A 22,390-nucleotide genomic window follows, 5' to 3' on the forward strand; every position below is an offset into this window, starting at 1 on the left:
AGCCAAAGTGCAGCAGGATCTGCTGTGTGTCAATAATTTTGGCACCTTTTTATTTTTATAGTTTAGGGCAGCAGTTTTTAAAGTGTAAGGGGTGCTGGAGAAATCTTAAAGAGCGGAGTGTGCTGCGTGATGATTATTTTTAAAGTTGTAGTTTCTTTTATTTTAAATAGGATGGTATAGTTTTTGACAAATAAATATTATAGTCTGTTAAAAAGATGACGTCACGGTTTCGCTCGGTTTCTATCAGAAGGCTATAGTGTAAGAAGATTAACTGTACTTGCGTCCTTGTACGGCAAAGTGGTTGTCGCCATCAAGTGGTCGGGAGTGTGCTAACGCTTCAGACTCGAATATAGAGCGGAAGTATATACGCGGTTGTGAGGTATCTTACAAAATAGTTCCACTATAGCAAATCATCAACGAACACCACAAACGTGAGTAGCACAGTTTTGAAAATGAACATTAAAGGAATAGTCTACTCATTTTCAATGTTGAAATATGTTGTTGCCTTGACTGGGAGTTGTTGATGCATCCCTCTATCATCTGTGTGCGTGCGCGTGGGCGCTGGAGCGCGCTGCGACGCTTCGATGGCATTTGGCTTAGCCCCATTCATTCAATGGTACCATTTAGAGATAAAGTTAGAAGTGACCAAACACATCAACGTTTTTCCTATTTAAGACGAGTAGTTATACGAGCAAGTTTGGTGGTACAAAATAAAACGTAGGGCTATTCTAAGCGGACTTAAAAGAGGAACTATATTTTATGGCGTAATAGCACTTTTGGGAGTACTTCGACTCGGCGCAGTAACACCTTCCCTCTCCCATTATGAGAGTGAGAAGGGGAGCGGACTTTTCAGGCGAGTCGAAGTACTCCTAAAAGTGCTATTACGCCATAAAATATAGTTCCTCTTTTAAATCCGCTTAGAAAAGCGCTACGTTTTATTTTGTACCACCAAACTTGCTCGTATAACTACTCGTCTTAAATAGGAAAACTGTTTATGTGTTTGGTCACTTCTAACTTTATCTCTAAATGGTACCATTGAATGAATGGGGTTAAGCTAAATGCTATCGAAGCATCGCAGCGCGCTCCAACGCTTACGTGCACGCACACAGATGATAGAGGGATGTATCAACAATTCTTAGTTAAGGTAATAACATATTTTAATATTGAAAATGAGTAGACTATTCCTTTAAGTGTTGTTTTAATGACATGTTTGTGCATGGCCCTTGACTTCCATTCTGAAGCAGTCAAGAGACGCTTCTAAACGAGTCAAAAAGTCAAGACACGACCCATTGTCAAAATTTTAGTGTCCATCATTGTAGTTCATCCAAAACACACCAGAGATGAGACTCAAGGTGTTGAATACCGGAATTATCCTTTAAACGGATGAGTTACAAAAAAATTAACCCCCCCCACAGTTGTCATGAAGGGCAACATTATTTATATAGACCAAAAACAATTATTTGTATCAGCCTGTAAACACATTTTTTACTATAAAGTTGGCCATTTTAACATTTAGGTCTATGGGAATTGACTCCTTTTTTGGAGCCAGCCTCTAGCGGCCAGTCAATGAATTGCAGTTTAAATCACTTCCGTATTGGCTTCATCAGAGAGATCGGAAGGTTGCCCCTCGGTAAATGAACTGTAGGGTGGAGAGAGGGAAACTGGATCAACACAAGACCTCGAGCCGGGAATCAAACTTAGGTTGCCAGAGGCGCAGTTGCCCCATATGGTAAAGCGCTGCCCATGAAACTGTCGGCTCCAACGTGGTGATAATTTTTAAGCAAATGAAATGTACAGTTTATTCCATGTAGGGCTGCACAATATATAGTTTCGGCATTGACATCGCCATGTGTGCATCTGCAAAAGTCATATAGCAAAAGAAAAACTATTTCGGATGCCTTTGTCAGTGTATATGATTTCAAATGCCATAGAGAAATCAGTGAGCTATACTATAATCGAAGGTAGTTAATTAATCTCAAACAGATCTTTTTAAGTCATCTACTATTTCTCATATCGCAACATACACGGCAGAAAAATATAAATAAAATAAAATCGCAAAATGTCAGTTTAAGCAACAAATATTGTGCTTGCAAGCCTACTTTCATTAATGGGATTGATCCAAGTTTTTGCAACAGGTGTGGTTATACCGAGTGACAGAAGCTCATCTCATATATGATACTGCAATTGACAGAATGACTGTGCCGTTTTTTCAGACAAATCCACATTGCTAAATTATTTAATTGTCGTACATACAAAAGGCCGGGGCAGGCGTTGTCTTTAGTGTTGTCTTTAGTGTTGTCAGAAGGATGGCCAACCATTTACAACTTTGGAAGCACGTGGTTTTGTTTCAAGATACAAATCATTTAAAGGAAAACACCACAGTTTTTCAATATTTTACTATGTTCTTACCTCAACTTAGACATGAATACATGCCTATCTTTTTTCAATGCGTGCACTTAATCTTTGTACAGCGTGTCGTGAATATGTTAGCATGTAGCTTTGCCCCATTCATTCCTAAGGATCCAAATTTAGAAGCCACCAAACACTTCCATGTTTTCCCTATTTAAAGACTGTTACATGAGTAATTACACGAGAAAGTATGGTGGCACAAAATAAAATGTGGCCATTTTCTAAGCCGATATAAAATGAGAACTATATTGTATGGCGGAGGAGCATAGTTTGTAGCACTTTGACCTCGGCGCGCAGTGACATCATTACTCCTGACTACGCCGCATTCTCGCTTTAATTTGTGCCACCATACTTGTGTACAGTGGTGTAGTGCAGGGTATACACAGGTATACGGAGTATACCCACCTCTTTATTTGATGGCATGGGGTATACCCACTTCTACTGGGGGCATAAATTAAAAGTATACCCACTTCTCCAGACACCACTACACCACTGCTTGTGTAACAGTCTTTAAATGGGGAAAACATGGAAGTGTTTGGTGGCTTCTAAATTCATCCCTGTTTGGATCTTAAGGAATAAATGGGGCTAGGCTAAATGCTAACACATTCACAATGTGTTGTACAAAGATTAAGTGCACGCATTGAAAAAGGATAGTTATGTAGTAATCATCTAAGTTGAGGTAAGAACATAGTAAAATATTGAAAAACGGTGGTGTTTTCCTTTAAATTACTTTAGATGGGTCATAAGTGATCTATCAGAATGCAAGGACACCTTATATTTTTTTTATTTCGTGTTAATAGTCTGACTTGTGTCTGCTATTAATTCCATTTTGACTGGTCGTCAATTGTTGGGTAAAAACCCCATAATTACTTTTAGTTTGTCTCTTCAATATAGGACGATTACTGCGTTAGACACAGTGTCTGCTGTTTGTCTCTATTCAGACCGTGAAATTGTATTATCCCTTACTAACTTGCTGTTGGCACTTGAATGAGTAATTGTGAAGCATTGTTTGGAGTATGTGAAGAGATGACCAGTATAGGCCTTCAAAGAAGGTTTGGCTTGAGACGTGAGCACAGTCTGGGACCTAATATGAGAGTTTTGATTGTTACATGGCATCTAAAAACTTTTTTTTGTGCAGAACATTGCTTGCGATTTCCTCATTTGTAAGTGGTGTTTGTTTAATGTAATGAATAAATGTAAATGTAATAAAGAAGAGCAGTTATTACATTCACGGCCAGGCTGTATTAAAATACACACCATTTTCTTTTCAAATGAATGTACACTTGGTACTACAGTGAAGTTTTTAGATTTGCTTTGGCTGAGTTCTGTTTGTTTTTACATTACAAGAACCTCTATTTCTGGCTTTAACTTTGATCATCTGGGTAAAAATAATTTAAATCGAATACATGTTGGCGTCTAATACAACTTGGATTTGTTACATTTTCAAGGATCACTTGTATAGAATAAAATGTTAAATGTTTTTGAGCTCTGCTAAGTTGAATGTGTGTGCTTTGGCAAGTTTTGGGAATATCAAGTTCTGTTCTGAGTCTGTACTCATTACGTCCAATAGTATTCATGTGAGGCTTGTAGCTGAAGAAACTACAAGCAGGATTCTGAGTGTTTCTGTGAGAGACGAGTGAAGATGTCAAGATCTCTCATCTTAGTTGGTATAGCTCATGAAAACGCTCAGGGATGACAACTAACACGTGTGCCAAAGATCTCTCATGGGTTGTGTAGAATCAGGTAGCGTCTAACTGCTCACCACAAACAGGAAATCTCTTTTTGCTCCATGTCAACAAAAGCATGAGTGCCACCATCTCATGGTTTCTAATCTCTCTGCTAGGCATGGGCCGGTATAAGATTCTGGCGGTATGATAACCTTTAGCAAAAATATCACGGTTTCACGGTGTTACGGTATTGCCATTGCAACACTAAAATGTGTTATTTTTTAAAAGCCAGGTAAATTTAAAGCCTTTAAATCATAATATGCTTTTAAAAAATATATAATATTTTTGTAATGTATATTAAATGTAAACATCAAATCAATCACATGACTTAATGATTTAATGAATTTTGTATAAACACAGCTCATACCTTGGAGACGGTATCACAGAATATTTCAGTGGTTTTGAAACCTTGACTGTTTAAAACCTCGGTATACCTTGAAGCCGGTAATCGGCCCATGCCTACTCTCTGCACCAATGCACTGAGGTGGACTGGTTGGCCTGAAAGAAAAATGTTTTCTGTATATACTGTACAGTTAACTTTGTTGAGGGAGAGTTTGAGAGAAACTGACAGGCCTCTTTGTTAATGACGTGTAGAATAGTCAGCGCTGAGTGTGAGAGATTCATGCAGCTGTTTCTTTTCTGTTTAATTCCCACACTCACCGCAAAGACCCTGCTCTCCTGGCATGCTTCACATACCTTTTTGTTTCTTTGTTCTAGGATGGTTTTTTCTTACTACTTTTTTTCTGTTCAATGTCTACCACCTCTTTGTCATTGTCTTCATCTCTCTGCTGCAGGCGCATGACGTAATCCTGAATTCGTAGAGGAGATGGCTGTGGACCAGTTTTTCTTTACCTCATCTGGTAGAGATCTGTTCAATTCTAGAGAACATATTGTTAAAGAGCACCTATTGTCCTATTCACGTTTTTACATTTCCTTTTGGTGTGTAAGTGTGTGTAGTACACGTTAACGATATCCAAAAGGTACAAACCCCAAAGTAAACAATGATGCGAGTTATCGTCTCCAACTAGGGGAGGGCGATATGACCAAAAATTTATATCACGATAGGATTCATTTTATATCATGATAACGATATGTATCACGGTAGAGTTTTTTTGTTTTAATAAGATTAAAATCTTTAATACCATAGAAATGTTCATAATTCTCACAAAAAACGTATTCAAGCATAAAAAGCAAAACTCAAGCTCTCTGAAGATAAACAGTCAATGATAAAGAAATTATAATAAATAATTATGTATGTATGTATTTAAATGTTTTATTTAAGGTAGAAAAGTGATTTAATCAAGTCAAGAGCAGTGAGAGATTTTTTCTCAATGCTGTTTGATTAACACGAGTGACAGACAGGAGCAAAATTAGGTAACTTCCCCTTTAAGACCAAAGTCCGGATCTGTTACACATGCGCTTTCTCGTTTAGCTGTTTACTTTCTCTTAAAGCTCCCGTTCTTTCTGTGTTTTTGAAGCTTTGATTGTGTTTAGTGAGCAATATAACATGTGTTCATGTTTCACGTGTAAAAAAACGCGGTATTTTTCACACAATTGACTTATCTGTATAGCGCTGTTTTCACTGTCCTCAAAACAGGCTGATGTCTTCCTTGTTCTGTGAAGTCCCTCCTATAGAAATGCGTATCGAGTTCTGATTGTGTAGTTTGTTTAATGTGTTGTGATTCGCACAGCTTAGCTTAGCAGAGCCATTTGAGCCAAAGCTGTGGGCGGAGTTTAGTCAACGAACTGTTTTACTGACGTCATTAAAGCAGGAAGTAGAGGGCTGTAGTCCAAACTGGACGTTCGTTGTAGGCTTTGAAAGAGGAATTCTATTAAAGAAAATATATCACCTGGCAGTGAACTTTGAGCTTTATCGTTTTACAGGTATTATTTATGCTATTATAGCAACATTACACACTAACTAGGGTTTTAAAAATGGGATCAGGAAGAACGTGACCTTTAAGACCTAAATGGTCGTTTTTATGAGGATACTTGCAAAGACGGGAATTCTGACGCATTTATGTATTTAAGGCCAATAAGTGGGAAAAATGCTCATGAGCTTAATGAGCAGCGGTTGGGTGACTTGCGCGCTCCTCACAGACAGAAAGAGCAGCGGTCGCGCGACTTGCGCGCTCCTCAAAGAGCGCACGCATATATATCTTTTGTTTGTGTTTCAATGGCTTAAAATAGCTTGTTTTAAAACTGCAGTGCTTAAATGCGTGTACTAACGTTGCGTTTTTGCGACCATGCGCACAGGAGCGTGACGTGGGCGCGTAACCTCGATAGAGATGATAGTCCAAAATCTCTACCGGTTGACAAATTTCTACCGGTTAATCATGTCTACCGGTTTATCGCCCACCCCTATCTCCAACGTAAATCTCTTTTCTTGGACTACAACAAACACACGGATTGTAGGCAACAGTTTACTTTCTGGGATTGGTGATGTGGTAAAGATCGACTATATCATAATTCCTCGCGCTTCAGGCTCACAGCCTGTAAGTTAACTCCTGTTAGCATTGCATAGTGAGCGAATCTTTCAAACATGGTAAGGAGCGTCACATTTCCGGCTGACATCAGAGGTATTCAGGCCAATTACAACGTACAGATTAGCTGACCAATCAGGGACGCAAAGCTTTTCAAATCTGTGCGTTTCATGAAGAGAGTGAAATCTGGAGCTGTGGAAAATGTACGGTGTTTGTAAAACAATGTGTTTTGAATCATAAATTACGCAAAAACATTGTATTACCAAATTCACAAAATAACAATGAAATGGGTGCCCTTTAAACTACTAAATGTGACCCTTTCTGTAAAATCCAGGATAAGAGAGATTAGGGCATCAAGGTTTGATTTTTATTGTTTTGTTATATTGATTTCAATTTTTGACATGGCCTTAAAGGTGCAGTGTGTAAATTTTAGCGGCATCCAGGGATGATGTTGCAAATTGCAACCAATGGCTCAGTACACTGCTCACCCCTCGCTTTTGAAACGCATAGAGAAGCTACGGTAGCCGCTACCGGAAAAACATGTAATTGACAGACAACTTAGTAAAAAAAGTTTGTCCATTTAGGGCTTCTGTAGAAACATGGCGGCACAAAATGGCGACTTCCACGTAAGGGGACCCTCTGTTTATGTAGATAAAAATGTCTCATTCTAAGTTAATAAAAACATAAAGGTTCAATATAAAAAGGTCTTTATACACCCCTGATAATATAGTTTTGTAAATTATTTTGCATTTCTGTCAAGAGGTCCTTCTAAAAATTACACACTACACCTTTAAGACCTTTTCACACTGGACGTGAAGCAGCAACGCGAATGTGAGATGTAATTGCTTGCTGAAATAAGAACAATAGATCTCTGTGAAGCCTTTTATACTGCGTGCAATTATTTGTGCTGCAAGAAAGTTTGTATTTTTTTTTACCTGTGTCGATAGTTTTCCTCATTTCCATTCATCAATTCTAATGTTAAATTTAAATCTTTTATGCAGTGATATGATCATTTCCTTAAAATTATTATTATGCACATTGTGGTTTTCATATTAAAATTAGACAGTATAAAAAGTACTTATGTTATATTTCTTTAAATTTAAAGTCCCCATGAAATTAAAATAATTTTTAGTATAAATATGTTAAGCTTAAGAATAAATATAAACTGGTATAGTCCAAAACACCGATAATCTTTTCAACCAAAATATATAAGCATTCAAAACCTACAGTTTGGCACATGCGCTAAAAAAAGTTTCGGATTTTTATGACCTCACCCTGCATTTCAGCTTCACATAACATTTCCTGTCCAATCAAATGCTCTTAAGATGCTGAAGCGTCCCGCCCTCTGCGATTTTGTTACAGTACGTCTTTGTAGGACTATGCTATAAATGAAACGCTTTTGTTTTTTGTAAAAAAAAAAGGGGGAGGGTTCTTAGAATAGTTAAACTGAATTCACTAGATCAAATAATACTGCATATTTCAGGGCACTTTAGTGGGCCTTTAAAACATTAAACTTGGCCTTCGTCTCAATCAGCTTACTTGTTCAGTAGTCGGGTCACTGATCAGGGAGTCGGCCCTATCAAGGGCTGTCTCAATTGCAAAATTCTTACAGTGCACTAGAAGTTTGTTCACTACAGTGTGTTCCCTTACCGGTAATCACGTGACCTTTTCTGACGTTCTCCAATTGAAATCGTGTGACCCAACTCGATAAAAAATGCGCCAGAACTTTTGAAAAGACAAACTTTGATTAAGTTTAAATATGAACATGCACTGCAAAACTGGAAGGGGCGACAATCTAATTAATATTTAAATGTAATATTTTCTAAATTTATGCACCATACGCAAGACAATGATTTTTTTTTCTATAATATACTTTAACAAGTGTTTAAAAATTAAGTCAGAGTGGTTGATTTTGCTGGTTATTGATAAATACCACTTGTGCAGTCAATGTCACAGGAAAATAAGTAAACAGTGTCCCAATGTTTAGTGAGCTAGAGTACCAGTGCCTGAACCAGTGTACACGATCTATTGATTCATGACCTCAGGAGCTGATTGAGACACACGCTATGTTAATGCCAACCATAACATTTGAGGGATGATGCTTCTAAGTGGCAAAAGACATTAGGTAGACAAGCCGAATAGTGAGTGGTGCTCCCTAGTGGGCAGGTGAGCAGTAGCACCACCTATCGGGGAAGCATAAAGGAGCACATAGAGAGCATGTTCGCTCAATGTGAAAGCTCAGCTTGTTGGCGATTTGCATCGTTTTACTGCCTCACGCCAAGTATGGAAAAAAATAAATGAGTCAATATTAAAGATATCTTAGTTATTTTTCTCAGAATGTTATTTACATTATGTGTATAATATATATATAGGATGATTTTATGAAGAAAACCGTAAATCGCTCAAACACAAATGTGAGTGCAGTGCACTGAATGCACATTTATATAGAAGCGTCTGCCAAATGCAGAAATGGAAGTGAGAAAGCACGTTTTGGTTTTATAGGGAAGCAAGATTTATTTAATGTCATACGGTTCCCAGCTTGGTGCATAGTGTTTTTGAGGCATATACTGTTTTAGCACCCTCTGCAAATAACCCACTGAAGTATGTTTGATCCTGTGTGACATAATGGAGATGGGACTTCAGAATAGGGCAGTTCGTCATAGGTTTGAGAGCGTGGTTGTGTAAGACATTACAGGCTTGATTAGGCGATTGTGAAGTGGCTCTCTGTGAGCGAGGTGGCCCGGGTGACGCAAGGCAGTGCCACACAGTCTCAGCTTTTGTTCTGAACTCGGTCGAGCTGACTGTGTGTTTTGTGCTCACACCGCGACTGCATCTCTTCTCATTAGTCTCAATCAGATGCGTCCTTTTGTTTGCAGAGAGAAATGAGTTGTGATGAGATACTAACATACGGCATACTGCACCGCATGTTTTGTATGTTGCACATTTTGTTGGTCTGCTTCTTTGGAAAACTGTTCAAATAGTTTGTGTTCCTGTAGTTCATTTGAAGTGCTGATGTCACAGGAATACATGATTGCTTTGGATTAAAGCCAAAGGCCAAATGCATGGATGTAAATTCCAAACGTGTGTGTGTGATCTTTATATCAAAACTTTACTTTTACCGCGCTGTTCGCCTGCTGAATGCAAGTACTCTGAGACTCAGTATTTTTTCCCTCTCTAGAGTTGGGATCATTTTACGTGGATCAGATTTGACCTAGATATTCACTCTTTTGTTAAGAGTGCGGACGGCTATGCAGTTTTGTAATGAGAAACAGACAATAGCCATCCAGAAATCATTTGAGCAAATAAAGAAAGTCTGCACGGGTTGGAAGCTGTTGACAATTTAAAAGAAAAGACTTTCTATTACCGTTTTCGATCAGATTGGCCCATACTCAAAAGTGATCTTTTATGTTTGGATTTTATTTCCGCTCTGTTCTTAGTGTTTAGATCTGTGGGCTGTATGTAATGAGCATTATATGGCTGTAATTACTTTGCTTTCTCACTCCCATCAGAGAAATCTCTTAATTTATTTCATGCACTAAAGTCTCAAACTGTTGCTTCTTCACGTGTCAGATTTAAGTTTGGGTTTAAGGTTAACAAAATGCATTCTTTTTAATAATCGCATGCCGTACATTATTGTTGCTCCTCTATGCCCCGCCTTTCTGAAATGCGTTGAGGTTTACAAAGCTTATTGTTCTGAAAATCGTGGTTGTGATTGGCTGAATACATTAATCTCAATCAGTCAGCTTTTAACACTCCAAAGACAAAAGAAAACATGAAATTGCATCATATGACCCCTTAATCTACTTAATAGACTATATGAAACTATCTAGACTGTTCAAGATGTCAGGTGGAAACTTTGCATATATAAAACCGCTATATTTTAAAATTATATAAGTTTTAAAGACCATTTTTTCAAAATTTATATTGCTGTTTTGGTCAGACACTTTGATGTGTCATCAAGTCGTTTACCAGAGTAAAGCTCAAATGAAGTTATGGTTTTGACAGCTATAATGTTGGGCTTATTGAAATTAAAATGGTTGTAAATTATATATTATGTGCATCTCATTAAGTTTTCTTCAACTTGCAGGTTATAACATTTATTGTAGCTATGGGGGTGCTACATTTATCTGTCATTTGGCCAAAATGTCATGTTATAAAACACAAAGTGTTATGCACAGGCTATTAGAGACAGTCTATCATTATCATGACTGTTATGAGGTTTTACAGACACTTTGACAATCCAGTGCAGTTACGAAGTTTAGCCACAAGCTTTTTTAATACTTCTCTATTGTTAAATATTTGCAAAAGCCACAGACCGTTGTAAAGGGTTACCAAAATTGATTTTTGAAGGAAATGAGCTATGGAACGACAAGGTTTCCACCCAACTGCGACTATATGGGAAAAGTAAATGGTAACCCAGGCTGTCCATGGTCACTATCAACTTTTTGGGCTGTTTTTGAGCTCTCTTTGTGTTAAACTAAATACAGTTAAGCATACAAGATTTTACACTTGATTAGAGGGTGAATAAATGATTGTTTATATTTTTGGGGGAACGTTAATGGGATAGTTCACCCAAAAATGAAAATCACAGGGTTCCCACAGGTCCTTAAAATCCTTGAAAGTTTGTGAATCTGGGGAAAAAATTTCAAGGCCATGGGAAGTTTTTGAAGATATACATAAATGGATACAGGTCATTGACAGTGCTTGAATCTATTTTATGCAAGAAGTTTTCTGAAAAAAAATCCATGTTATTCCCTGTGTAGTTTAGGATAATATCATAACAATTCACTTTAAATGCTTATATCTTCTGTATGCGAATGTTGAATTTGAAGTTAACTAAGGTGTGGGAACCCTGAAATCATGTCTTCATTTACTCACCCTCAAGTTGTTTCAAACAAGCCTGTATACATTTTTTTGTTCTGCTGAACACAAAGGAAGATATTTTGAGCAATGTTTGTAACCAGACTTTCATAGTATCACTTTTCCTACCATTGAAGTCAATGGTGCTCCTGTTCCCTGCTTGTTTACAAATATCTTTATTTGTGTTCAGTAAATAGTGACAGAATATAATTTTTGTGTGAACTTGAGTAGAACAGAAGAAATATGCAAAACTGCAATATTCCTTGACTGTATGTTAAGATATGGTGCCCCTGGAGTGGAGATGACAGGACTTCATAAAGACACTGCTGCAGTCACACAGATACACTTCCTTTATGGACAGGTAAGCCTGTATTTCAGTCCTTTGTTTATGTGTTACACATTTATATTATTTGTTTGACATACTACATTAGCTTTGAAAGTTTTGGTGAGGTCTATTAAGTGTTAGACCATATGTACGCTACGTTTTATGAGGTTGTTGGTACTTAGGATTTCAGCCGTGTGGTATGTTTTGTGTTAATAGGGAAGGATACTTTCTCTCTTGGATGACAACAGCATTCACTTGTGGGAGATTGTGCAAAGAGAAAGTCGGTCTCATTTGGTGGAGGTCCACAGTTTCATATTGCCTGGCAGGCCAGGCATCGAGAGCACAAGGTTGGCCATCTTGCAAAGCTTTCTTACATTTATTAAAGGGAAAGTCTCCTTTTTGGAGATTTTAATATAAACTGGTTGGATAAACGTGGCAAACAAAAGCTGAAAATGACAATGTCAAAACATCACTTTCAACAAATAGTCAAGGGTCCAACTAGAATCACCCGAACAAGCAAAACAATGATTGATTTAATAATGACAAATAGACCTGAAAGAATTACAAGAACATACAATTTAATAACGGGCCTTTCTGATCATAATATGACCTTGATTATTAGGAAACTAACAAAACAGCGTCTACCAGTGTTTGTGAATGAACATAGGCCTAAATTAGGAAATGAAGTCATTCCCAAAAACCAAAAGCAACATCTTGCTAACGAATTAAATAATATTGATTGGAATGACGTTTTACAAACTAAGGATGTAGATAAGAGTTGTAATATTATGAAGAAAACACTTACAGGACATATTAAGAAATATACAAAAACGGTTAAGTGTATACAAAGAAGAAGATCTTTACCCTGGCTGAATAATGATATTCGCCAGTTAATGAAAAAAAGGGATCTTGCTTTGAAAAATTCACTGTTTTCTAAATCAATTACAGACCACCTTATTTTTAAGGGATTAAGAAATCGGGTTGTTAAGGAATTGCGCCTGGCAAAATCCACATATTTGACACAACTGATATTAGAATCTAAAGGAAATGGTACTTCTATTTGGAAACACTTAAATAGTGTTACTAAACTTAAGTCCAGTCATAAAAAATTAATAACGGAGTTGGAAATAAAAGGAGTACTTAGCACCGACACTACAGAAATTGCAAATGAATTTAATAATTATTTTATAAAATCAGTGGAGGAGCTCGCTCAAAATTTTGAGACAGTAACACTATCACAGGCTAATGAGGCTATTACAACACACTCTTTTCAGTCCTTTTATATTAAGGAGGTTGACCAAGAGAAAGTAGGTAAAATCATTAATAAATTAAATAATTCAAAGGCAAAGGATTGGTTTGGGTTGGATATTGCTGTTATTAAAACACACTGCTCCACTCTGATTAAACCAATAACACATTTAATAAACCTCTCCATTAGAGCTGGTAAATTTCCACAAACTTGGAAAACAGCAGTCATAACGCCAATTTTCAAGGCTGGTGCACCAAATCAAGTAAGCAATTATAGACCAATCTCAATCTTACCAGTTCTTTCAAAGATTCTAGAAAAAGTTGTTGCAGAACAACTGGTTGACTACCTTGAAAATAATTCACTTATCTATTCTAAACAATTTGCATTTAGATCTGGGTACTCAACGGAAATGGCCAACTGCTACCTTACTGAAAACATAAAATCTTCATTAGACAAGGGTAATGTAGTTGGAGCAGTGTTCATAGATCTTAAACAGGCTTTTGATACTGTGAATCATGAAGTGCTTTTGAACAAATTTAGTACCTTTAACTTTTCTGAGCAAGCAGTTAGTTGGATTGCATCCTATCTTATATCAAGAGAGCAATGTGTAAAAATCAATACAGAATATTCAACCCCTAGACCGTCTACAATGGGAATCCCTCAAGGCTCAATTTTGGGGCCTCTGCTATTCAGCTTATACATAAACGACTTGCCATCTTGCTGTAAAAAAGCTGAATGTCAGATGTATGCTGATGATACAATTATACATTTATCAGCCAAAACCCCTAGGGCAGCAGCTGAAATATTAACAAGTGAAATGGAGGGAGTATCCCTTTGGCTTAAAAACAATCATCTAACTCTGAATCTGAAAAAGACTGTGTCAATGTGTTTTTCCATGAGAAGGAAAGTAAAAGAAAAGCTTATTATTAAAATAAATCAAGAGGAGATAGAGGAAGTCAAAGATTTTAAATTCTTAGGTGTAATTCTGGACCCGGAACTTAAATTTGATAAACACGTTAAAAAACTATGTAAAACTGTAAAGACTAATTTAAATTGTTTTAAAATGATCAGACATTACATACCTCTTAAGGCAGCTCACATGTTTATGCATGCAATGATATTTTCCCATCTTTCTTATTGTGTTACTGTATGGAGCCAGGCTTCACAGTCTACTGTTAAACCCATTATTTCATTATATAAACAAGCTTTGAAAATAATGGCTCAAAAACCAATGAAATAGAATCACTGTATAATACTGAAAAAGTATAATTTTCTAAGCTATGATAGTTTTATTAAGTTTTCTTTTATCAAATTGATTTTTAAATGTGTGAATAATCTTGCGCCACCAGCACTTAGTCCATATCTACAAAAAATAAGTACTAATAGGATCACCACCAGGGGATCATCACATCGCAACTGCTGGGTGGCACAGCGTAAAACTAGTTTTGGTCAGTCATCGTTCTCTTTAAAAGTGATACTTTTTTGGAATACCCTACCAACAGAAATAAAAACGTAAACAAATTTGAAACCATTTAATGAAAAGGTGAAATACTGGCTGAAACAAAACCAAATCTGCGATCACTGATCATGTCACTGTGATTTTATTAATTGTAATTTTTAATGTTTTATTGTTGTTTCTGATGTTTGTCTTTGGTTTTATTGGTGGTGGTGATAACCAGGGACAGGGGTTGCAAATTAGCTTCGGCTAGAAACCCTGTGTGCAACACATCTGTTCAAGTTATTGTAACCTGTTACAATGTGCCTCTCTGCATTGTCCCTGACAAATAAACAAATAAAAAAAAAAAAAAAAAATTCCACTTTTTTTGAAAATATGCTCATTTTCCAGCTCCCCTAGAGTTAAACTATTGATTTTTACAGTTTTGGAATCCATTCAGCTGATCTCCGGGTCTGGCGCTAACACTTTTAGCAAAGCTTAGCATAATCCATTGAATCTGATTAGACCTTTAGCATCACGTTAAAAAATAACCAAAAAGAGTTTTTATATTTTTCATGTTTAAACTTGACTCTTCTGTAATTACATTGTGTACTAAGACCGACAGAAAATTAAAAGTTGCGATTTTCTAGGCAGATATGATCGGAACTATGCTCTCAAACTGGCGTAATAATCAAGAACTTTGTTGATGTAACATGGCTGCAGCAGGCGTAGTGATATAATGCACTGCCTGAAAATAGTCCCCTTGGTTACTTTCAATAACAGGGTAACTACAAAAGAGTCAAGTTTTTAATAGGAAAAATATCGAAACTCTCTGGTTATTTTTTAGCGCAATGCTAATGGTCTAATTAGACTCAATGGATTGTGCTAAGCTATGCTAAAAGTGCTAGCGCAAGACCCCGAGATCAGCTGAATGGATTCCAAAATGATAAAAATCAAATGTTTCATTTTCCAGCTCCCCTAAACTATTGAAAATGTCAATTGGATAATTTGTTTAATCTTAAAGCGATACTGAACGTTAGTATTATTGCATTTATTTTTGATCTACCCAAATTGCTTTTGTGGTTCCTCTGATCACCTTGTCCAGGCTGTGACGTTGATATGTTCCCTTTTCTTTTTAGTGTAACTCGCGTAACCGTTATGCTCCTGAAACAGAACTCTGATCTTCTTGCTCTGGGAACTGAAGGTGGTGGGGTTCACTTCCTGGAGTTGCCCACTTTCACATTGTTAAACAAGTCCCTATTCCAGGATGAAATCATGCAGAGGTAAGGCTTGCATTTATTTCAGCGGCCTACTCTGATGGCACCTTAACCCCATTCACACAAAGCGTGATGAATATTTGGTATTACTAAATGGGACAAAAACATTTATATGTAATAATGAACTTTTTAAGGTTTTCTAAAGCTGTAGAAAAACTTGAAATGAGAAATCAAATTGTTTTTATAAGACACTAGGGTAAGTAGCCCATTGTGTTTGCAGCGAAAAAATAATGCGTTCGACTCGGGTGTGCCTCCATAAAGCCCGATTTATAGTCGTGCTTAAGCTCTACGCCGTGGTTATCCGTAGCCTGATGTGCACCTCGCAAAATTTTTAACAGCGTGTCAGATCTACCCGGACTGCAAGTGCTGTGATTGGTCCACCAGAACCCCTCCCGTCAGGTAAAAAAACTGTCTCATAGGTATTTCCGTTTGCGACAGTGAAAACAAAAATGAGCCAAGTAGAGGAGTGATTTAACTCAAACTAAAACAAAAGTCGCTGTTTATTTACTTCCATCATTGTTGGTCTTTTCAAATCATACAAAACAAGTTGCTGTTCTTTCGTCGTTTATGGGTTAACTTGCCAAGCTTCTTCTTCTTTGACGGTCGCGCTGCTACTGTGGTTACACGCGTGGATACTGCCTACCAGCGGTCTGCACGTGTTGCATGCAACGCAAAAGTATAAATGAAAACCGACACGGAACATACGCAATCACGGCTACGCCGTAGGACCTACGCACAACTATAACAAGCCCTTAAGTCTTAAAACGTGAAGCCGCTGGCTCTTTGATTGGCCCCCGGTGGCTGGTTGCAGTACAAGTCATAAACCCCGCCCTCTCCATTCAAACGAATGGGACTTAATTTTAAGCAAAAGAATCGTGATTCTCATTTTATACAGAATCATGTCTACCGCGGCTCCACCTCTGGCTCCACGAACGATTCCTTCTGCGCGTGCCTTGGCTCCAAACTGAAGTTTTTACGTAACATAGCGGCGACCATGGTCGGACATTTTTGGCTTCAATTCATTACAATGGAGGGAGCCGACGTCGCGTCTTCCATATTTTTTTAAAGTCTATGATTCGACCCCAGGGAACACACATACTGCTAAAATGCATAGCTTGAATGTACTGTAAGTCGCTTTAGATAAGTGTCTGTCCCATGCATAAATATGAACGTAAAGTAGATAATGATTTTATTTTTAGGCAAACTTTCTGCGAAGAAAAAACCCTAAAATCAAATTTCCTCTGTAATTGCTCTGCAGAGGATTTGACAATGTCTGTAATGGGGAAATTATTCAGCCTGTGACTCAGAAGCACTAGACAGATTCCCCAGCTTGTTCACTTACCTCATAAAATAAGCATTTGGGGACCCCCCTCCCCATTTGAGAGGACTGTGCATGAAGTTAATGAAGCTGCACCAAAACCTTTTATTTTCTTTTTTTTTCCATTTGGCCCCAAGGTGCTTTTGATGCACAGCTCTTGGACTCTATAGAGAGGGATCTTACTTCCCGATTCGCTCGGGGCTAAATGCCCATTTCTGCCCCCAGCTGTGGCTGTCTGTTACCCTGTCAGCAGAGCTGCATGATGGGGCTCAAGGGTTTCTGTCCCATACTTGAGTCACTGAGTTCACACCTCAACGGTTAGATGTTTGGAGCTCACAGTGGCCTCTGGTTCAAGAGTCTGATGAGCCAATTTCTTAATATGAGTGCTTGGTTATCATTATAAGAATATTTCTAAATATTTTATGTTTTTTTTTGTGTGAAGTCGTCTGTTTTTTAGAGGGCTGTAATTATGCCCGTTACAGGGCAGGAAATCACACATGCTGGTCGTCTTGTTCTTTTAAAGATGTTGAGATAAATTACAGCTTTCTTAGTGCTCTGTTGCACACATAGCTTGGGTTGCTAAATGTGGAGCTCATCTGCTTCTGAGAGAGACCTTGAACTGCTCATTAGCTGAGCACAGTTTTGGGTAATGGGCGTCCTATCAGAGCCACTGGTAATAAGTATGTGTCAGCCGGGAAACTACTGAACAAAATGCTTTTGTACCAAGTGCCAAATCTCTTGAGCTTAAGCCGAGGAGATGTTTAAACGGGGAAGTTAAGCATTGCACACACATCTCGAGCAATTAATACGATTTAGAATAGCAGAAAATACTCTGTTTACTTCATGTTGATGTGTTTATCCCTAAGGCATGTAAGAAATCTACATTTGACTTGGTTTAATCTCTTTGGAGTGTGTTTTTCAGTTGTTAATGGTGGTGTTATTGCAAACATGAAACCTAATACTCATCCACTGTGGTCTCCAACCTCCAGACTGAGAAAACGAATGAGTTGCTTTTGGGTTCGTTTATTTTTCTTGGTTTCTTTTTAGATTAATGCAGAGCTATGCTTGATGCAATAATAAAAAACCTCCCATTACTTTTGATGATGAAATTGTCTTTGTAAAACACCAATTTTAATATTTAATTGTTTGTTTGAAACTGAGTAAATAAAGCTTTTGTCTGTTCAAGCCACCGTAATGGTAATTCCAGTCCGTGTTTTTCGTGTATCTTTCCTCCCCCTTCACGGTTGCATCTCATCCCGACTCTGTGGGTGTACCATGCACATTCCAACTCTTGAATCCATGCCATAGCCACAGAGGAATCCCGGACTGTGGCTTTTGATTGGTCATCATTTGTCTGGCTTGCAAACTGAATTTGAACTCGTCACCAAATGAATGTCGTGTTATCTTTGGCAGTGTTATTTTTTTGAATGAACCGCTGATTTTTACTTAAAATCTTGTTGATTTTACTATTTTCTATTTGTTCTCCGCTTCTGTCTTTAAAAACATTAATCAATCGTAATTGAAACCAAATGTTTGATGCATTGTTCTCAAAAGCTTGGAGCGCAGTCTGTACTGACTGAACCTTTCAATCTGCACTTTTCCCTCAAAAGTCTTCAGTATGAAATTTCCCACACAAGCCGTGGTCTTAAATTCTGTAAAAGGTGCAATTGTGGGACTTTTAGAAGGATCTCTTTAAAAGAAATGCAATATAATATTCATCTATACACTATTATTAGTGGTGTATAAAGACCCTACAAAATGAAATGTATTGCTTTTATTGTTTTTATCTACGTACACCGCGGGTCTCCTTACATAAAAGTCGCTATCAGTTATGTTGCAGAAGCCTTAAGCAGACAAACTGTTCTGTAGATTGCGTTTTGTTACTAGGCTGCGTCCGAAAACTCTAAATTGTTGCCTTCTGTGGCAGCTTTCCAAGGCAGGAAGGCATCAAGGCATTTCTGAATTCCTGACAGTTCTATGCGTGTGCGCGCATAGGGAATTTGTGATTTGGTTGAGCCTGGTCGAGTTCAAAAAAATAAAATGGAGGCCAAGAAAGTGGCTGGAGCACAAATTTAGTGTAAATAAATAAATGTAAATTTTCACTTTTTACACGTTTTACTTGCATTTCTAGTGAGAAATTAGTATTGTAGTTTTCAAATATGTGATTAGTTATCACAAAGGCGCTTTCTGTTTATATTTCAAACACGCTGCCTTTTTCTTAGCTGCCTTCATGCCTCCAATGTCATTGCCTCATGAGGCAAAGAGGCAACGAGTCAGCTGCCTAAGTTTTCGGACGCAGCCTACGTTGTCTCGTACGATGACTTGTTTGTCCTGTGGAGGGTACGGTAGCTTTAAGCCCGATTTATAGTCGTGCGTAAGTTTTACGCCGTAGGCTATCCGTAGCCTGTGCGTAGCTCTGTGTAGCCTGTTGCGCACCTCGCAAAAATTTTACAGCGCGTCAGTTCTACGCGGACCGCAAGCGCTGTGATCGGCCCCCTCCCGTCAGGTAAAAAAACGGCGTCATAGGTATTTCCGTTTGTGACGGTGAAAACAAAGAATGGTCAAGTTGAGGAGTGATTTAACTCAACCTGCAACGAAAGTCACTGTTTATTTACTTCCATCATTGCTGGTCTTCTCAAATCATACACAACAAGTTGCTGTTTCTTCTTCGTTTGTGGGTTAACTTGTCAAGCTGCTTCTTCTCTGACAGTCGCGCTGCTACTGTGGTTACACGCGTGGATACTGCCTACCAGCGATCTGCGCGCGCGTTTGCACGTCGATGCAGACGACCACGCAAAGGTATAAATGAAAACCGACGTGAACCTACGCCGTCACGGCTACGCCGTAGGACCTATGCACAACTATAATGAGCCCTTTACTATGCATTTTGGAAGGGAGGAATGAGCTGTGAACTGAGCCGTTGGTTGCAGTTCACAGTCTCATCACTAGATGCCACTAAAAGTCCCACATTGCACCTTAAAGCAACACCAAAGAGTTTTTTTTACCTTAAAATAACGTTTCCAAAAAGTTTCAGTCGTTCATCTACTCGAAACAGGGTGAACGGCATATTCGCTTTGCAGCCCTCTATCGGCCAAAACCGCACTAAAGAAGTTTTCAACCGTCGGGTCGCGGTCCTGTAGTTCGAGTGAAAACGACAAAAACTTGCTTTACGGCAAGTTACAATCCAGTCAGAGCCAGCTTTGCTGCAGTAGGCTAAATTATTAACGACAGTGGTAATGGACAATTCCGCTTCCAACCTGTAGAGGGAGCAAAGAGCAAAAACTCTTTAGTGTTGCTTTAAATATTTCTGCCGTATTTCTGCAATTATCTTCCAGGGGCACTCTTACTCAACTTCTAAAACCCGAAAGTATTCCTTTAGGGCAAATAGTTCAAACTCAGTGTTTGTTTTGACCATCACTCTGCATTTGATCTCGATCAAAAGTCCTTCACAAAAATGCAATTATCTCAGAATTGTGCAAATTTTTTTCTACCCATATTTGAGAGGTGATAAAAAGATAACAAATAAAGGTAGGATGAAACTGCGTTTTTTGTTTGAGAGCAGAGTTTCTGTTCTTTCATTTTGATATATTGTATGTTTATATATTTAAAGAAGAACATTTTCTGGAAGCATTCAACTTTTGTTAAAATCATAAAAAAATGCTGGTGCTGGCTGGTAACTTTTTAAAAAACGCTGGTGGGGAAAGAGTTAATGTTGAGGTGTTGTGTTGCACATTTATGTACTATGTACATTTATGTGTATTATTTTACTGTATATGTTCTGCACACATTTGAAAATAACTGTACGAAAGCTGTCACTGGGGCAATACGCTTTCAAAAAGTACACTTTTGTACCTTGTATCTCAGAGCCACATATCTGTACCTAAATAGTGCAAATTAGGACCTTTTTTAAAAGTGTGTGGTGCTGTCCAAGTGACAGCTTTTTGACAATGCCATTAGAGAGCAGACTTGTTTGTACTCTGGTTTTGGTTTATGCAGATGAGTGGCGCTGTAAAGAAAATAAATCTTTAAAATGTTCCAGCGTCGTGCTTGTCATCTTTCCATACTTTTTTACATCTTTTTGTGTTTTTACTGTACATCTCGCCAAAGTAATATAATCCTGCTCTTTGTAATGATATTCACATGGCTGGTTATTCCCCTCTTCAGCGTTCCAGAAGACTACAAGTGTGGAAAATCATTGGGACCTGTGGAGTCCCTGCAGGAACATCCGAAAGACTCTGATAAAATCCTCATTGGATACAGCAGAGGTCTGGTTGTACTCTGGGACCTTAACAATCGACATGTCGACAACCTCTTCCTAGGAAAACAGGTGGGTGGGTGTGCGCAAATGTGTTGGATATCTCTCAAATGGCTCTGGTTTTATGTGATTTTAAAGGCCAGAATTAAAAATAGAGTCTAAAACCTTGATGTCAAAGTTTCAGTCTTTAAATGTCAAATAAATGTTTGACACCAAGCTCTGAAAATTCACATCGATGGGCAAAAGTCCATGGCTCAAATTACATCTTTAAAATCAAGGGTGCTTGATGTCAACATGTCCAGATGGTTTAATTTGAACCTTTTGGCTTTTTGTCCTTTGTGTTTGTTTTTTTTTGACCGTGTGTATTGTGTGGACCTGTCACTCTTGTAGCAGCTGGAGAGTTTGGTCTGGGAACGGTCGGGTAACAGCTTTGTCAGTTCCCATAGTGATGGTGGATACATGGTGTGGGCCGTCAGCAGCGGCAATCCTTGTACTTATGACCCGGTCTCTTCAACCATACCATATGGTGAGCCATTGCACAATTACACACTTTTTACTCTCTTGCCTCTCCCACTTTTTTGTTTGTTAGGGTAGCATGGTACACAGCTAAGTACCGAAACTGCCATGGCCACTACCATTGCAATTTAGATATACATTAAAGTTTAACGCTGTAATTTTGGCCTGCTTGATGTTTGTATATTGTTCTGCTAGTAGCTATAATTTAATAGATGGCTTGTGTCATGCTGTAATGCTTAACTTTCACAATGTCCGGAAATGTTGTTATATACCAAAGATAGGCCATTAAAATCCCACTCCAGACTTATTAAAATAGTTTATAAACCTCAAATGCTCTTTTCAGCATTAACTGCTTTGGATCTTCAAATATTTCCCAGTTTTTAACTCGGCCATATTTACTCTTCTGTGCATTGGTGGTTTCTCAAACTCATTTTGTTTTTCTCTTCTTTTTTTTACGTCTCAGGCCCGTTTCCTTGCAAAGCCGTGAACAAGATCCTGTGGAGGACAACAGAATCGGGGTTTGTGGTGTTGCATGT

At 38.1% G+C, this 22,390-nt stretch overlaps 1 protein-coding gene across 1 annotated transcript in view; it reads left to right on the forward strand.

Moving 5' to 3' along the window:
* The window catches only part of llgl1 (LLGL scribble cell polarity complex component 1), a 51,768-nt gene that overhangs the window by 9,773 nt on the left and 19,605 nt on the right, over window positions 1-22,390 (forward strand). The window contains exons 3-8 of the mRNA XM_073857080.1: window positions 11,759-11,840; window positions 12,021-12,151; window positions 15,628-15,771; window positions 21,248-21,410; window positions 21,729-21,864; window positions 22,318-22,372. Coding sequence (XP_073713181.1) covers window positions 11,759-11,840; window positions 12,021-12,151; window positions 15,628-15,771; window positions 21,248-21,410; window positions 21,729-21,864; window positions 22,318-22,372 — 711 coding nt within the window. The remainder of the gene's footprint in view (window positions 1-11,758; window positions 11,841-12,020; window positions 12,152-15,627; window positions 15,772-21,247; window positions 21,411-21,728; window positions 21,865-22,317; window positions 22,373-22,390) is intronic.

This window comes from Misgurnus anguillicaudatus, chromosome 19 (genome assembly GCF_027580225.2).
Source record: "Misgurnus anguillicaudatus chromosome 19, ASM2758022v2, whole genome shotgun sequence".
NCBI lineage: Eukaryota > Metazoa > Chordata > Actinopteri > Cypriniformes > Cobitidae > Misgurnus > Misgurnus anguillicaudatus.